The 18,491-nt window shown below is 50.3% G+C and overlaps 2 protein-coding genes across 4 annotated transcripts in view; one reads left to right on the plus strand and one right to left on the minus strand.

Moving 5' to 3' along the window:
• Positions 1 to 18,491, plus strand: part of jing (AE binding protein 2 jing) — a 130,363-nt gene that overhangs the window by 101,138 nt on the left and 10,734 nt on the right. The window contains exon 1 of one of the 3 annotated variants that reach the window (XM_033378727.1): positions 16,621 to 17,255. The exons of the other annotated variants lie outside the window; for them this stretch is intronic. The gene's annotated coding sequence lies outside the window, so the exon portion shown is untranslated. Of the gene's footprint in view, positions 1 to 16,620; positions 17,256 to 18,491 lie in introns of those variants that run through there. 3 annotated transcript variants of the gene reach the window in all.
• LOC4805579 (uncharacterized) lies at positions 7,244 to 8,952 on the minus strand. Its single transcript, XM_001361924.3, has 3 exons — positions 8,183 to 8,952; positions 7,931 to 8,119; positions 7,244 to 7,869 (listed from the first exon to the last, which is right to left on the minus strand). Exons 1-3 carry the CDS (start codon positions 8,241 to 8,243, stop codon positions 7,625 to 7,627), a joined length of 495 nt encoding a protein of 164 aa, XP_001361961.2. The 5' UTR covers positions 8,244 to 8,952; the 3' UTR covers positions 7,244 to 7,624.

Genomic DNA, 18,491 nt, shown 5'->3' on the forward strand with positions numbered 1-18,491 from the left:
AAAGCACATGACATACTCGTATCCCCCCTCCCCCACCCACGTGTGAACACCTCCCCCGTGTATCTGCTGGCACCATCGCAGCGTATCGCCGTCGAATGGGTTCTCCCAGACAATGGCCTCGTGTACAATTTCATATGAAGGGCCCCCCTCTCCCCTCCGAACACTCCCAACCCATCGAATCCCTTTTCGAGGCACTCAACATTCCACGCTCTCAAAAATAGATCACTGCCATTTCGTGTCAGGAGCGGAGCAGCGCCTTTCCTTTGTTGTTCCCCCTACCCCCCTACCCCTCCCCCCGTGGACGCTTTGTCGAAAGAGGGGGGAAAAAAACACACACACACACACAGAAATGATTAAAACTGAACAGAACCAAATGCATTCCTCGAATAACTTGAATATTTTTCAAAACTCGACAAAAACAGAGAGACGAAACCCTTCGAGTGTGTGGCAGGGGAGGCCCAGCAACCCGGGAACCCTGCAACCCTGCAACCCCGCTCCCTGATCTCATCCCATCCCTGCCACAAAGGAGGTCGCGCAGAGCATTTGGCACACTATTATTATCATAATGCTCACTCTTACCCACTCTCATTATGTTGATTACGCTGGCCTTGTTCAGCGCCGTGTGTGTTTGTGTGTGGCACGCGTGGCAGCGGATAAAGGAAGGAAGCAAGGCAGGAAGGATGGGAGCGGTAGTGGCACAAGGGAAAGCCAAAGCCAAAGCCAAAGTCAGATATCCACCCGAAACAAATCACTTTTTCATGCCCCTGAAACGTGAATCCAATTCCCAGGATCGAAACTATGTAAATTGATCTACGATTGGGGCAACAGCAGCAGTCTGTGTTGCACGTCTGTGGCACGAACTAAGGGGTAAAGGGGTAAAGGGGGCGCGAAGGTGGACAAACCCCCACCTTAAAGATTTATTGGCAAAGATAATCATCACTATAGAATTTTCGCGAAATAAAATTAATATTCTTTTGAGTGAAATGATTAGAAATTCCACTCGAAAGTGCTTCGCAGCGGATCGGACCCCCGTATGATCAGAAAAAGGAGCGCATTTATGATTATTTTCATCAGTTTGAGGACTCGAAAAAGACTCCAATGTGATCGGAAATTTCATAAAAAGACTCTTGGGCACTTTTAATTGCCATCTAAATTGGTCTAAGGTTTCCAAGAGATCAATTTAAGTCATTTGGTGGGCTGTGAGGCCTTCCTATCACAACATTTCCATAGTATCCAATCATTTATTGGTTAAAATTCCAGTAAATTTAGATCGTTTAAGGCAAAGACAATATAAAGAGTGAGAAGAGTAACGTCCGTACATTTCTAGGGTTCGGGACTCCTACAGCGTGGCTTTTAAGAGCGGCTCTAGCCTCTCCAGAAAAGATTAAAGGTTTCTATAATCTCTGTTTGAGATTGTATACCATTTGTATGGGATTTTATAAGGTTTTTTGTGTTAGAGGATCTATAAAAATCAAACTTTAATCCATTCCGAGCCTAAAATGGTGGAACTTCTGGGAATAGGCTGAACAGGGCCCAAGTTTTGTGCTTTCACAGTCTGTTAGGGGGTTCTATGGAGATCGGCAGGCGATCTGCAGGCCCGATTTGGATCCAATTTGGGGGAATTATCTGCGGTAGTTAACGGATTATGCACAAGATCCTGCCTGAAATGTGGCAACAGTGCAACAGCATCTATCGGTCGCTCGTGAGGGGGGTGGGGTGGGGTGGGGAGGGGGGTAATGCATGAGAAATGTAAACGAAATGGAACGCCAGGCAGTAAATTAAGTGCCCGCTGGGAATTTTCTTTATCGAATTGTACGCCAGCCTGACTCCCCCTCCCCCTCCGCCTACCTTCTACCTCTCCCCGTATCCTGCTCTCTCTCTCTGTCTCTCTCTGTGGCTGTAGCTGTCTCCTTCCATCGGTCCATCTGTCTGCCTGCCTGCCTGCCCTTCGCTCTCTCTCTCTCTCTCTCTCTCTCGCTCCTCTGTGTGCGTGGAGATGGAGCAAAACCGCTTTCGCCTCATGCTCATTGCTATGGCTATCTCCTTCTACCTCTTTACTGCTGGCTTCCTCTCTCCTTTGGGTGCCCTCTCCCTCTCCCTCTCTCTCTCTGGATACCCTGATCGAAGCCCTGCCCTTTGCTTACCCTTTCATTATGGCAACGCTCAGGGTCTTGGCTCTGTCCGTGGCCGTGGCAGTGGCAGTGACTGTGGCAGGGGCTGTGGCAGGGGCAACTTTAAGTTCTTGCCACACAAATTCATTTCGGTGCGGCTTATGCTCGTACTCGTGTATGTATTTTTTTGTTGTTTTCAGAAAACACTTTGCCGCGGCGCTCTTGTTGCTGCTTCTCCGCGAGGGGGAAGCGGCAAGCGGAGAGCGGGGGGAGCGGGGGGACTGTATTGTTATGTTAATTTTTGATTATACGCAATCCCATTGTTGTTGTTGCTGTTCTTGCAAGAGCTACAGCAAGAGAGCGGAGTGGCACGAGCTCTGCCCCCTGCCCCTGCCCCTGTCCCTGCCCCTGCACCCTGCCTCCTGCCCTCTGCCACTGCTGCTCAGTCACTAATTTGAGCGCGTGCCGACGTCTGCCGCACAGCATCAGCTCTGGGGCTGAAGCCGAGGGTGCATGGAAATCCCATTTAAATAGTTTGCTGCAAGGTATATGCAAACGGCAGGTGGGGCTTTCCAAGCCACACAAAGAAGGCCTCAACCTTTTCCGCAATATAGCTTTCCCGTGGAATATGTTTTGTGCCCAAGCCCACCCCTTTTGCCGCCCTGATCCGACCCGTCTGTCGTTGGGTGTCTGTTCCTGCCCCACGCAGGAGGGCGCCCACGTGCCGGGCATCAGTTTCAAGTTCACCCCCACACACCCCACACCCCGACCTACCCGAAAAACTAACCCACAAATGAGGAAGGGTCTTGGGGGAGGGGGGGATGAAGGCTGGCCACTGGAAAATTAAAAGTGTTGCGCTCAAGTGCTTTGCCGTGTTTTCAAGTCGCTTTATTTGTTGCCTTGCCGCAAGCTTTAACTAATGTGAAAGACAAAAAGGTGCACGTCCAGGGCACATCCCAGAGAAGGGCTGGATGGGCAATTACAATAGTCAATCGGGATGCCCTTGCGGGGGGGGGGGGTGGAGTTCCGAATGAATGAGAACATTTTGCGGTGACTGTGAGGCCAAAGTTGGGCAGAGAAGGGGGATGGGGGGATGGGGCATGGAATAGAATAGTGCATATCCATAACACAACACCAATTGAAGAGTTTGACCTGAGCGGACTCGCCACCCCTTGAGGAGGTGATAATTAAAGCTCTCGCCAGGCCTGCCACAAAGCTCAGACTTGAAGGGAAGACAGCAGCTACCATTCCAAGGGAATGGAGGAGAAGGGGGGGCTCCCAGTTGAAGGGAAGAGAGGAGAAGGTGAGCTCTGATTTTGAGGGAGAAGGGGAGCTTCCATTCAGCGGGAACGAAGGAAGAAAGGAAGCTCCCATTCGACGGAAAGAGGGAGGAAGAAAGGAAACACCACCCATTCAGAGGGGATGGCTCTGGCCAATTAATGAATATGTATTATGAGCATCAAGGTGCTAATGGACACGACACGCCACACACACACACGCCACACACGCACACACTGACGATTTGGGGGCGCAACGGCAACGGCAACGGCAACAAAAGCGATGCAGCCGCAAATTGCATTAGAAATGCAAAACCGAAACAAGGAGTGGGCTGGAGCCGCCAGAGCTCCCTGCCACTGCCACTCCATCGAGTTAGAGGAAATGTTCGACATGGAGGCAGCGGCTAATTGAATATACAAAATGCCCGCCACGGAGTCGACAGCCTGCCACACACGCGGATGTGGGCGGGGTGGCGATGTGGCGATGTGCCGATGAGGATGTGGACCACGTGTTGACCCTTCAGAAATTGTTATTGTTGTAAACTGATTGACCGCCGTAGCCAGGGGTTCGATGGGGTTACGGATGGCTCAAGCATCGTTGAAGCCCGCCCGCCTCCCTGCCCGCCCGCCTGCCGGGGATGCAACCCACCCCCGGGGACAGAGGGGTGCCTTCGCTCAGTGTTTACATCTATTGGGATATCGTGGGAGATTCGACAGTTGTTTCTTTGGGCCCTGGCTAACCCTTGCCCTCGTCCCCCTCGCCGCTCCATTTTAATGCACTTTTCACTTCCGTTCTGCCGCCCATTGGATATGCAATTTTTTGTTGGTGCCGCTTGCTGCCCCTTGGGAAACTTTAATCCCATCTAAAAATACGAAATATATTTAGTTGTGGCCCCGCGCCGGTCTGCAATTGGATTTCCCATGACTTTCCGACCCCAGCCGACGGGCCCTGCCTCTTGGCCCTTCCGGCTGACCCCCGGGACCCCCTGCCCCCCTGCCCCCCGGCAGATGTGTGTTCACTGGAGTTACTCCTTCCGCGGTGGCCTATCTGTCTGTTCCTGTGGCGTCGCTTCGGTGGCCGGGTCTTTGTTACAGTTACGGCAGGACACGAACCTGGTGTCCCTCCGTTAAGCGGAGTATCCGTCCGTAACTCCTTCGATATCTGCCGGTGTTATCTGGCGTTCGCCCGAACTCTTTTCGGGCTGCAATTTTCAATGCGGTTCGGCTCGACTTGGTTTGGGTTGTTCGGGGTTTTGTGTTGGTTAATCGTCAGGGTTTTGCGGGGGATTAACCAGTTCTTTGTTTTGGGGGTAGATTCCCTGAAAAGGGAAAGGAGTGGGGGCCTGGGACTGGGACTGGGACTGGGAGGTTGTTCTATTGTTCCTGTTTTGATTGCGTCGAGCAGATGTCTGGCGGAAAAGTGATTCCAAAACAGGTCGCGGTGGGCAGGGAGTAAAACCCCACAATTTGTATCTTTGTATCTGTAACTTTAAGCTTCTGAGAGATAAACTAAATATGAAATTTCCTTTTCCTTTCTTTCCAGGTACGTAAACCGGAGATCAACTCCAGGAGGACCCGCTGACAAACGGAATCCAAGGCGAAAAACTTGTGTCTGCCGCAGAAGAAACCAAAGAAAAAGAATAATTTCCGGTTCAATTGTGGGTCTCGGGCGGGGGCCCCTCATATTATGACAGGCCATCGAGCGATGAAAGGGAAAGCCATCGTCTTGCCCCCATATGCTGGTGCCAGGGGGAGGCATGTGGCATGTGGCATGTGGCATGCGGGGGGTGCCTTTGTTTTCCATGGATCCTATTGAACATTTGGCAGCGGCAGACGATGCCGCCGCCGACGGCGACGTCGACGCCGACGTTGTTATGATTGGGACCCCGGCTCAATGAGGCCTGTGAATGAAATGTTTATTAGCCTGATTATTGGTCGTGCAACAACAGTTGTGTGCCCCACCCCACCCCAAGTCCCCCCTCCCACTCTGCATCCCTCTTTTCCTCTGTTGTTCAATTGATTTTCCCACACACACACGCACACACACACACACACGCACATATACTGACTGCAAGTCACGCACTTCCTGGGCAGCACTGCCACGCCCCCTAATTGCAGTCTTAAGGGAGGAGAGAGAGCGCACACACACAGTTAAATTGGCAATTGTCGCATGGAAGGTGAATGCAACATCGCTGCATCTGAAGGGAACAAAAAGACTCCTGGAGAAAGGGTCGTACCTTGCACTCTATGATGTTCAGATGTCGATCGCTTCGATCGTAGTAAAGGGTTCCTTTGAGGGCCTTTGAGCGCGCTTTCTGTAAGAGAGAGCCCGGAGGCCCCACACAATATCTCCAGTTACTCAATCGGCTATTATATTGTCGGGAATCTGTACAAACCCCAGAAGTGGTTGAGACTCTGGACAGAGGATTCCTTTGGCCCCAAGAAAAAAGACCTATGATTGGAGCACTCCAGAACCCATAGGGCTACCCCATATACCATCCAACATCTAACCAGCATCGATATATCGGCAAGGGTATCGCAAGTTTCGAGCCCTCAAACGCTTTCTCATTCCGGAACAGACATCCAACGACTTCTGTGGCTCCCGAGCAGATATCAGAGTGAATGCAGGGCAGACCGCCTACTCCCTCCCCCCCACCCCCACCCCCAACTGGAGTTAGGGCCCATCCCCCTCTTGGAGGGTTGCAAATTCGTAACAATTAGCACTCGCCGATAGATGGGACGACCGAATGGATGGATGGGATGGATGGATGGATGGATGTTGGGAAATGGAACAGAAAGTGGAAAAGGAAATGAAAGTGGAAATGGAAATGGAGGGGAGAAGCCAGAGGGGGAGAGAGAGAGTGGAAGGGGAATTTGAAATTGCATTCAAGGCGCAAGGGGCGTGGCCAATCTTGTGGCCAAAAACATAATTAATTTTCGGGTCGGAAAATGCCGAATATGTATTTCGAAATTTCCAAAAGGGGTGGAAAATGTCCAATCAAGCGATCGATGGGACGGTGTCGTATGACCCAAAACTACTGCTTTAATCTTTCAGATCTTCCGAACTAATGAGGCATGCCACACACACACACACACACAGGCACAGGCACACACATGCCAATGTCCAGCGTCACCGAACAAAAAAAGAAGAAATCCATCAGAAATCAAAAAGAGAAGGCGGGGCGGGGACCCACGTATATAAAAAAAAAAACCAATTCCAATGAAATTTTTCAGCCCACAGAAATTGAGAGAAAGAAAAAAACGAAAAAAAAACGAAGAAAGAAACCCAAAAAGAACAGAAAGAACGGAAAGAGGAAAGCCAGAGCGAAGACAGCGGGGAATGGAGAAGGGAGAAGCGATAAGGGACGAGGCAAACAAATAGCTCTCCAGCAGCATGCAACAGAATACAATGCGAAGGAGAGACGAGAGACGAGAGTCGAGAGACGAGTCTCGAAGAAGCCCTTTTTATGGTGCAACAAATCTCAAGCTGAATGAAAATGCTGCCAACGAAAGGGAGACGGAGACGATGACGATGCTGGGACCAACGCAAAGTGGGAAACCGAACAAACAGCGTGCCCCAAGATAGAGTCGAGTCTGGCGACGGGGGTGGAGATGGCTTTGCCACGGCCACGGCAACACGATGACGATGGGCCTCCCCATAGAGAGCTGTGTGTGTGTGTGTGTGCGTCTGTATAGAACACCATATTATTAAGTGTAGCCAGAAGCAATTAAGTGTAGATAAGCAAACAATAATGTTCCCAGTCACGTACAGCAGCCGCCTGGCCGGGACACTTTCTCGCTGGGCCAGGAAGGAGCCAAGTCCAGCGCCTGGTCAATGTTCAATCACTCGAAGGGTATTGGCCACTCTTCAAACGTTTTATTTGCCATCCAACTGGCGGAGATACATTTAATTTCATTAGGGATACGCGCACCACCAAACACCCTCCAAACACACAGCAGAAACATAGATGAGCCACGATCCAGCCTCATGCCAGGATGTGTGATTGTTTCTATGGCCTCCCGTCTCACAACTGTTTCGACACACACACGCACACACTCACACACACACACGCACAAAAAGTTGGCAAAGTTTCCCTTTCGATTGGACACACCTCCTTGTCCTGTTTCTGCAGATTCATGGAAGCCAGCCCTTAATTGATGGTTTCTGTGGCAACTGGATGCTGTCTGATCCGGGGCATGCAACGGGGGTGTTTCCAGCTCTCCTTTTCGCACAGATCACGAGAATGCGGGCCACTTGGGCAGCCCCAGCGTCGTGATGGCCAGGACACCGAACAGGAGTGCGGGCCATGTCCAGGGCCTCGCCCGACGGTGGCCCGTGTCCCCCATGTCGCAGAGGCAGCGATCGATGCAGCGCTTGCAGTAGGACACGGGATTCGACTCGTACTTGTACATGTGGGTGTTGATGGCCGCCTGGCAGCCGATCTTCGGCGAATAGACGCAGCAGTAGCTCCCGATTTTATCTGAAAGATGGGCATACAGGATGCATGAGGATATTGGATACAGGAGGATGTCAGTACGCACTGAGAGCGAAGGGATACGGCGTGCACTGACTGTAGGTGTCCAGGGGATCTATGGTGCTCGTCTCGTAGTCCGACTGCACCAAGGGAACCGTGTCGATGGCGGATCCCGGCGCACAGTAGTATCCCGTGACGTTGGCCTTGCAGGGATACCCCCAGTGCTGGCTACAGTCGGCGCACTGGCCCCGCAGGCCTGCAGAGAGGGGGAAGCGGATGGATGAGTGCAGGGAATCGGGGGATCTGCTGTGGCACTTACCCTCCACCTGCAGGAGCACGACGACGACCACCAGCTGCCAAACGTATCCGTATTTGAGCATTCTACACCCAAATGTCTGTCAAATGTTTACAAGAAATTTTCGCACATACAAACTACAATCTGACACTCAAATCGAGTTGATTTATAAAAGAATGGTGCCTGGGATTACTGTTTGGGGCTGCCCCCCACACTCCCAAGGAACCCCAGGGATCCCATCCATAATTAACAGCATCCGAATGACGTTTGCATATTTCAGACTCAGACCCAGATCCTAACCGAGACCGAGACACAGACCCTCAATGAATTCACTTCTCAGTCGTCCACTGGCGAAATTCCGAGGAATTCTGTGCTCATTATGCTACGTGGGCTGCTGCCATCGGAAAGTTCCTGGAAACCGCCTCTGGACCCGACTCTGGCCAAAAGAGCCGCTCGAGGGCTGGAAATGCATTTCTCCGCAGGATTTTCCGATACTTTGTTGTTCGTAGAGAGGGAAGGCGGCTCCCGAATACAGCGCAAATTGGTCCGTTGCCAGGCATTAATTGTGCCCCGCAGAGGTGGCATTGCAATGCCATGTCGTTTGCCCTGTCGGAGTCGACAGCCCCACCATCCGCCATCCGCCATCCATCCATATCCCCATTCACATCGAATCCTCTGTCGCTGCATTGTTATTCAAATGCTGCCATTAATACTTCGCTGGCAATTGCAAATATCCAACGACGTGGACGAGGACGACGCCCGTTGCATGTGTGCTGTCTGTGGCGTTGCCCCATCAGCCCCCAGCAGCCAGCCCCCAGAGGCAGGCATTCAGGCTTTCATATGTAAATTTTTGAGAGACTTCTGCCCGGTGCGCGGTCCTTTGCCTCGTATCTCCTGGCTCCTTCCTCCTGGCTGGGAGGGGATTTTCCTTTTTCTTTTCGGGAAATTTAATATGCCAAAATGAAATTTGAAGTGTTTTGAATTTATTAACTTTGGCATTCAGTGCACACACACACTCAGAGTGTGCCCCCCCCCCCCCCCCCAAACCCCTCTGTGCAACAATAAAACTTCCCCCCTGCTTCTCATCAAATATTTCTCCGACTATCTGCGGGGCAAAGGCAGGGGGCGGGGGCTATAGTTTTTGGAGGCAAACCAAAGGGGGAACGAAAAAAATTGAAATCAAAATCATTTGTACGTCTGCCCGAGGGTCGGGGAAGCCCCGCATGACACCAACAGCCAACAGCAACAACAATGGCAACAACAATGGCAACAACAGCCCCGAAATCCCCCACCGAAATGGTGTTGTATTTCAGTTCCATTGAACATTCTCCGCAGCTCTCGTTGGCGTTCTGCTCCAAGTGTCCCCCCCGAGCATTTAATGAATCCCTCAGCGACTGGACTGCGACGGTTTCCAATTGAAGATTATTAAAGATTCCATTCGATTCGATCCCTGCAACGTTTACAGGCATTTAATGCTAATGGATTTGTCGGTGGGGGTGGGGGGAGGGGGTAGGAAGCACCACCCGATTGATTGGGCCTTAAAGAAATTCCACTTTCCCCGTAAACTTAATTAACTGCCAAAACGGAAGAGGGAGAGGGGAGGAGGAGGGGGAGGGGGAGGAGTACCAGGCAGTAAAACTAGAAGTAAACACTGTAATTGTGGTCTCCAAGCCGATGGATGATGCCAAGTGGACCGCAAAGAAGCCTCAAAAACCCCATTCCCCCTCCTCCGCAAACTCTAGGCCGTGTCTGGTCGCCCAGGCACCTGTCTGCTCGATGCCACAGCGTGGCAGAGTTTTGCGGCAGTCGCATGTGGATTAAAGACAGCTTGCTGCAGTGCTGCACGGACTACGCAGTCGGCAGTGGGAGTCCTGGCAGACCCAATGTTGCTACAGCCAGACATCTACATACAACTTTATAGAAGTGGCACTGCCCCAGGCAGTGGCAGTGGCAGTGGCAAGTGGCAGTGGGAGACAGGAATAACAGACAGAGACAGACTAACTAGAACCGACAACAGGACAATTAAATTATGCAGGATTTTCCAGAGCCAGAACCAAAAGCAAAAGCACTTTGCTGAGCTCTAAGCAGAGCCTTGCCTCTGACTCCGCCGGATTCTGCCACACAGACGCCAACTCCGGCTCCTCCGCCCCTGAATTTGTCGACTCGCAAAGAATTTCGAAAAGATTTTGCGTAAATTGATTTTAAATAAATTAAACCATTGACATTGTTCTCCTCCGGAGTTGTACTTCGCTGGCATTTTCCCCACAATCCGAGTGTACTTCCAGGGCAAAGAAAATGAATTTCCACCTGGTTGGACGGCTGTGGGTAAACAACTTTTCGGAAAGTGAAAATCCAAGCAACTTTTGCTGGAACCTTCGGCAGGTATGAGAGCGAGCAATGGGGCTTATGCAGGAATGGGGCCTGCAGGAATGGCCTGGAATCTCCGTTTCCGGGTATATTCGTATACTTGAATCGTTTTGCTTATGGACTCAAGGGAATAATAATCTTTGATGGGGTAACTACTGTCTAGCTCTGATCATCAGTAGGAACAGCAGCAACCAACCTGCGGAATAGTAGAAAGAACAGACGAACGCATCCAGCAAAATAACGAAAATGTGCGTGTGAGCTTGTCCCAATCAACAACGCCCATTGGAACGGAGACAAGTTAGTTCCGAGAGCCTTCTGTCGCACACAGGGATTGAGAGCTGAGACCTCTTACGGTCGGCACCTAAATCATGTATTACATGTTCGTAGGATTCCCCAGAGTTTTCTAAGGTAAAACAAGATTATATTCACTGTTTGCCAATCGTTTTTGGAGCCTTATATCTTTCTGTCTGTCTGTCTGCAGTCCGTATTTCCGATCCCCTGTGGCAATCCAATTTGTAAGTCCCCCTCCGCCCCCGCACTCTGGCAGTGTCTCCCCCTCTCAGGTGCTTGTAAAGATAAATCATCTTTTGTGCTCGTTCCATTTTGTTGTTTCTGATTCGGTAACCGTTTTCTCAGATCTTTCCTCTTGAGAGTGCGATGGAGATTGAGTTTCACCTTGGAAGATTTCAGTGTAATTCCGTCATGATTATTGGTGAGGGCACGCATTTTGATTGATACTTTAGCACTACTTAAAGGCCATCGGCCTCCGATTACCCCCCGCCTGTGCTCTCCGAACCGCTCCTCTCCCCTCTCCCCTCTCCTCTCCCCTCCCTGATAGTTCCAATGAAATTCAATTTTCAGGCGAAATGCATTTCTGTGGATTCATCAATCTTTATCTGTTCCCCTCTTGGGGAACGCTTGGGGCTGCCGCACGAAAAAAGTTTATTTCCTGCGGCGTTTCGAAATTTTCAATGCCTGCGGCGCTCATTACATGACAGCAGGACCACGCGGTGGAGGGGTTTGGGGGCGTGGCTAATGTCCGGCCGGTGGCACTTGTCTCGCGGCCGACTCCGACTCGGACTCGGACTCGGACTCGGACTACGAGTACGCCTCATTTCGTATGCCGTTAGGCGGCCCCGAATGTAATTATTCAATACATTTTACGTGCCACGAATGCCAGAGAGCCGTGTGCCACGCCCCCGCCGCCTGCCCCTTGGCTGGGGCCTGCTTTCCACTTGAACTTCATTAGAATATGTTCTGTATGCGTGTGCGTGTGCGTGTGCGTGTGCGTGTGCGTGAGTGTGTGCTCGAGGAGGAGTCGTTGACTTTGTTTGCTCTCCCTTTTGCGCTCTCCATTCGGTACTGCTCCTTTGCTCCTCTCCTCTTTGTTGTTCTCCCTATCCTTCTGGCACTTTTGGCGCACTTTTGCGCAATTTATTAAACATTTTATGGCGCCCCAAGGCGTACTTGCCCAAAACTGAAATACCTCCACCTCCCTCCCTCCACTGGAAAACCAGTAAGAAAGGCAGAGAGGAAACCGCAAGGCCAGCGGGTAGGGGTAGGGAGGAGCACAATGAAAGGTGAAACGGAATGCAAAACTAGGCCTCGCGACTCAGGTGAATGCCACAGAATCCCAAAAGCCGAGATCAAATCGATTTGAGGTTATGGGTGGATTGAAGGATATTTCGAAAGGGATTATTCAAAGGGTTCAGGGGAGGGATCAAGGGATCAGGGGATCAGGGGTCAAGAGAGCAGACCAAAACCAAATGGAACCCCCCCAATCCAGGATCAATTCCTTCAAAAGGCCATCAAGAGTGAGTGAGAGAGAGTGCATGGGTGTGCATGGGTGTGCATCGGAGCTTATTTTTTGGAAAATTATTCGATTATCAAGCGCGATCGGGCCCTGCGCTGCGTTGACAAAAACTGTCAAGTGGCGTGGCATGCCTTTTTTCGACACTTTTCCAAACTAATTTCAAACTTTACACTTGCAGGCGGCCACTCGCGGTCGTCGGGGCATGGTGCATGGGGCATGGGGCATGGGGCAAGTGTAAAAAGCGCAGCGAGTGCGAGTGCAAACAACAAACAAACTATACGAATGGTGGGGGGGGGTTGGTGGGGGTAGGAGAAGAGCAAACAGCAAACAAACTACAAAGAGGAAAGGAGAAAAACACTGATTGCCAGACAGATTCGACAGAGAAAGGGATATGGAGGGAAAGACAGACGGACGGACGGACGGACGGACAGATGGCAAAGAACGGCGGAGAGCAATGTCAAAACAAATGTTACAGCACAGCGATAGACAGGGATGGGGATAGAGCGTGGAAGAAAGAGAGAGACACAGAGACAGAGAGACGGAGAGACGGAGAGACAGAGAGGGAGGATATGCCATCAGGCGGCGTATTTTTATGTTGCCCTGCAGCTGTGATTCCACTGTATTGTTGTAGTTGTTGTTGTTGCTGTATTTATTCCTGGCAAACAATACCCTCTGTCTCTGTCTCTATCCCTCCCCCTCTCCCCCTCTTGCTCTGCGGCACACATGTCGCCCTGCGGTCGTCCGGCAGTGCAGTGCGGGCCATGACAGGGCACCGTTTGAGGATTTTGGAGTAGTTAATGGAATATAGGAATACACGCACACATACACACACTTTCCAGGCCAAACATTTGAGAGCAAGTGGAACAGCAACAGAGACGGCGACAGGGACAGGGACGGGGACGGAGACGGAGACGCAGACAACAAATACCAACAATAGCTATAACTATTCCGGAAAAAGTTGGCTAAAGTGTTTGACCAACTTAAGCCACATTCGGTGTATCAAATGCTGCAGCCAAGCCGCACCGAACACCACCTCCCTTCGGGTATGGTATGCTCTATTAGTCCGCTCCAGACCCCAGACCTGTAGACCCCGCAGAGAGATTGGTATTTGTGAATAGATTGAATGAAGAGAAACATTGTAGAATGGGTATTACATATAACTCAGTTCTAGCATTGCTCCTAGCATTGCCCCGAAGCTCCATGGAATAGATGATACAACCCACTGTTCCTGTCGATTTCTGCCTCATAGAAAGGATTGGGGTGGGGACACCTCCATATTTATAGAGAGTGGCAGATCTCTTCCCAATGAATGGAAAAAATTACATTTTGTTTGCCTTATAAATCCCCGATATGCCTCTCCCCCTGGTCTCCCCCGGCAGGGAGGGACGGTATCAATTATTCGGCTGTTACGGTCTTTCTTTTGCCCTCCATTGCTGCTGGTGATAATCCCTGGGCGCTGTTTGTGTCTCAGATCCAGTTTCAGTTCCTAGTCCTGGTTCAGGTCCTCGTCCAAGTACAGGTCCAGGGCCAGGCAACGGATGAGGCAGCCGAGACTGTGGCAGGGGCACAGGGTAGGGCACAGGCAAATTGCGTGTACAAACAGTGGAGAGCAGAGCTGCAGCTTCATTAGCGAGGGTTGCTTCGAACAAACACACACACACACACACACCGCATACACATATGCGTACGTATCCTCGGGCAAGGGGGGAGATGTGTGTGTGTGTGCCTACACGGATGTGTGCACTAGGTTTTTATTATTATTTTCTTTATTGTTTAGCGCGCCATAATTGGGGTGCCACAGGGGAGTGGGGAGAGAGGAGCGGGGGCAGGACAGTCGGGCAGTCAGGCAGTCAGGAAAGGATATACTCTCGCACAATATGTACAATGTATGTATGCACTCGCCTGGAAGACCTACATTCTGTTTACACTGCTCGACAGTCGACAGTCGACACTCGACTCGACTCGAAACGAACCATTGTGCAAGTGTAGGAGTTCTCGGAGGTCTCGGAGGATGTGTGGCTGGGGCGGAGGGTCATTTCTCTCAGGTGTTATTCTCTGAATTGCTGTAAACATAATGGCAGTCGTTTGCGATAACCATTTACATGCCTTGGCTTGCATTTCATATTAATTTTACCCTCTCAACACTTTCAAAGCCCTTAACTCGCCCGACTCCTATTCCCTGGCATACATAGTATTTAGCCACACTTGTCTGTTTCATTCGATCAATTGGAGATTATAATTGGACTTTTAATTAGTGGCACAGCACAAGGCATAAAGCACAAAGCACAAAGTACAGTGAGTGTCTCCTTTAACAAAGCTTAGGCATCATTTTCCATTCCTGTTCTTCAGTAACTATTTGACCCACCAACAGCAACAGTGATTAGCGATTGAGAAGGGCATTTCGCCCCAATTTGGGGATTGTCCTTGCTATTATTGAACACACACACGACGTATGCCTCCCCTGGAATGGACCACATGCTGTGGCATGCCCTAGGTGTTAATGAAATAATATTTAATTGAATTTATCAGCCCTAATGAATGGCGTTTTGTTAAATATGTAGTTTCCCCCTCCCTGGAAAGAGTCGGGAATTAGCATACGGGAATACGGGGAAACAGGACCCAAATCAAATGTTAAGTAATAGACCCCCACGTACTATCCATAACTCACACATACATATGTATGTATGTGTGTATATGTCGCCGACAGCCCCACATGCCACAAAGTGCAACCCCTTTCGGGGGGTTTTGTTTCCAAGTTCGAACCGAAAACTCTCTCAGCTGTCAGAAACAGTTTATAACGCCTGGAATTATGCCGTAAATAAATCAGAATTGACGGGTAGGCAAATATGTACAGGGGGTTGGCGGGGGGGGGGAGGTGTTTCCATTCCAAGTTTCTCTATTCCCAATATTATTTGCAGATTGGACGACGACTAAAAATGTGTAAAATGTATGCATAATTCCACAGAAATGATCCAAACACTCCTTCGGGCGGTGTTTGTGTGTGTGTGTGTGTGTGGGGGGGGGGGGGATGCTTGTGCCTGTCATCCATCCAAGGATTGTGCCTATACACTCATATATGTAATTTATGACCTGAGGATTCCGTTCCACTCCGGAAGTCGTGGCAATTTACCGAAGCGCTTCGGATTGGATTGGCCTCCTCCTCCGAGACGTTGCTGTTTCCGAATCGTTTTGCCGATTCGACAGCCTGCCTTTCGGAACTCCTCCCACCACGTCCTATCCCTCATCCTGTCAAATTAGAGGATTATTGTTTTTTCAGATTCAGAAAGAATCCCCCGATTAACCACGCAACCTCCGCCTCCGCAGGGAAGTCATTCCCCGAGTCCCTGACAAATTTGTAAACGACATTTGCCTGGGATTTATGCTGAAAATTAAATAACTTTTTGTTCACGCCAGAGAAGACACCACCCCGCTGTAGGCGGTGCAGGGGGAAGGGGGGGAAGTAGGATGGAAAAGCGGGAAAACGTCTAAATAATTAGATAAACATTTAAGAAAGCGGCGAAAGGGACAAGCGAAAAGAAAGTCAAATGGGGAGAGTGACAAGAAGCCTAAACAGAAGATGGAACTGCTAGAAGAGGAAAAGCAGGAGTAGCGGAGGAGGCAGCCAGAGGACCACAGCGGACACATAACGGCAAAGTGTGCGAGGGGAAGCTGTGCCCAGGAGTACGTGACCATAACATGAACTGCTGGCAGCCAGCGACCGACCTCCTCTTGCACCCTGCACCTCTACTCTCCACTCCACTCCACTCCACTCCACTCTCTCCCTTTCCCCATACTTCTCTTGCGGACGCTCAGAGAAGAGAGAGACGACGACGACGACGACGACGACGACAAACAGGAAATATTTAACGTGCCAACAACAAAAGTGAAATATAAATAAAAATAATAATAATAATGGGCAGAAATGTAGGGAACAGAGTGAGAGAGCGAGAGAGCGAGAGAGAGAGTTCCAAGAGTCAGTCGTATACCTTCGAGGGTTGCTTCGAAGAGCATAAATGCTCTCGTGCCGCCTGCGTGTGTGTGTGTGTGGGTGCAGTGCGGCGTTCGTTTCAGGTCGTGTGGCAGCTTCGGCTCGCCTCGGCTCGCTTCGCATCTCGCATGCAGCCAATAGTTGCCGTTAGAATATCCACTCGGGCCCTTTTATACAGGGAATTTCTGAGAGAGCCGCCGAGAGAGAGAGCCAGAGAGAGCGGTTCGAAGTGAGCGGAAACTCTGCAGTTTTCCCGTTGTTTCCCTTTTCGAAGAAGAAGCCAGGTTTTTGGATTCTATAAATCAGTCGGTACATACAGTCGATTCAGTCAGCCATTTTCTCTCAGTCAACCATTTTCTCTTAGCCCTGACGGACGCGGTGCCTGCAGTATAGCGGACGCGACGCGGTGCCGCAACAGAATTTTCGGACATAGAACGCGCGCCGCACGAAACAGACGGACGGACGGGAACGGGAACGAGAACGTGAACGTAAACGAGAACGGTTCTTCCTCTGCTCTTTTGGCCCTTTTTGGATATGGATATTTATGCTACGCGCTCGTGTGTTCGTGTGTATTGTCGGGTGTGTGCCACTGTGTGTCTTTGGATAATTAAACCAACAACAGCCACAGCAAGAGCAACATAAACGGTGGGAACGTTGCAGCTCCTCCGAAACAGCTAACCCAAACGAAATGCGCCAAGGGGACAGTGGAAAAAGAAAAAGAAAAGCTTAAAGCCGAAGCGCCAGCGAGTGAGTGAGTGAGTGAGTGTGCGGAGTGTGCGGAGTGGCGGAGGTCTGGTCCCCGCGGTCCATGTGGTGCCACAGTGTGAAAAATCCAATAGCAAAGGATACAAGAAACCAGCGGGAGCTGCTGCCTTTGGATACAGCTTGGAATACTGCTTCGGATACAACTACTTTGGATAACGTTGAATGTTAGTATACCAGAAGCAAAGGCCTTAAACAGCACTCGGGAATTGTGGGGCAAAGGCAAACACTGTGCAGTGTAGTGTCAACAACCATCTCGTGCAGTGTAGTGTAGTGTAGTGTAGTGTTCTGCTCTGTGCTCTAAGTAAAAGTCATCAAGAGACATCAAGCAGCGTCAGGCGATTACGTCGCGTGCATTGCTCTTGCTCCCTCTTCCCACACCATTCCACACCATCCCATTCCATCCCATCCCATTCCACTCAGCTGCTGCGCATGTTTCTCTGTCTTTGCCTCTGCTTTTGTACCCTGCTGCACTCCCCCGCCGCTCTGCATATTACAGCATAGTTTACATTCGCGTTTACATCATGTGTTAAATAACTGTTAGCTGTCGCTGCTATTCTGCTGTCACTCTTTATTTTTCTCTCTCTCTCTCTCTCCTCTCTCTCAGTCCTCTCTTGCTGTGTTTGCCCAAGCAAATATGCAATGATTTTTTGTACCCCCTCTCTCTCTCACTCTCTCTCTTGAGCTCTTGTTATACCACCCACTCCACCACCCGCACCCACTCTCCCTCTCTCTCTGCCCTTCTCGTTGGGCGCTGCTTTCATTCATGCCTTGCAAATGAAGCGTGCTCAATTGTTTGTGGCTCCTGGGAGAGGGGAGGGAAAAAGGAAGGGGAAAAAGTGCAGAGCGCGAAGGGTGTTCGGTTGGGTGGTGGGAGTGGGAGTGGGAGTGTTGGATACACACACACACACAAAAGCACACTCCAAGCGGAAGTGGAAGTCGCTTGCCTTTCCCCCCTCCCCCCTTTTGTGTGTGTGTGTGTGTGTGTGTGTGTGTGTATCTAATGGGATTTTCTAATAAAATTTAAATTGTTGCCGTTTTTGCTGGGCTTTCATTCTATGAATTTAATATGAACTGTGTGTGTGTGTGTGTGTGTGTGTGTGTACTCCTATGGCTGAGTATTAGTGCTGGTGTTAGTGTGCGTGTATGTATAGGGGCCATAAAGTCTTGCTTATGGCTGGAAAATTAAATAGAGTGCATAATTCAAGAGTAAACCCCGCCGCTGAATGCATAATATGATGAAATGCTGCAAATTGAAAAGAATCATCTGTAAATGAACGAGCATTCCGAAAATACCTTTCAAACTAAGGAACTACAAAAGAAATACATACATATGTACATATGTACCTCATCGAGCTCATTGCCGGGCACCAATGAGAAACTTCAAAAACTAACCTTCTATA

This window comes from Drosophila pseudoobscura, chromosome 3, assembly GCF_009870125.1.
Source record: "Drosophila pseudoobscura strain MV-25-SWS-2005 chromosome 3, UCI_Dpse_MV25, whole genome shotgun sequence".
NCBI classification, from domain to species: Eukaryota; Metazoa; Arthropoda; class Insecta; order Diptera; family Drosophilidae; genus Drosophila; species Drosophila pseudoobscura.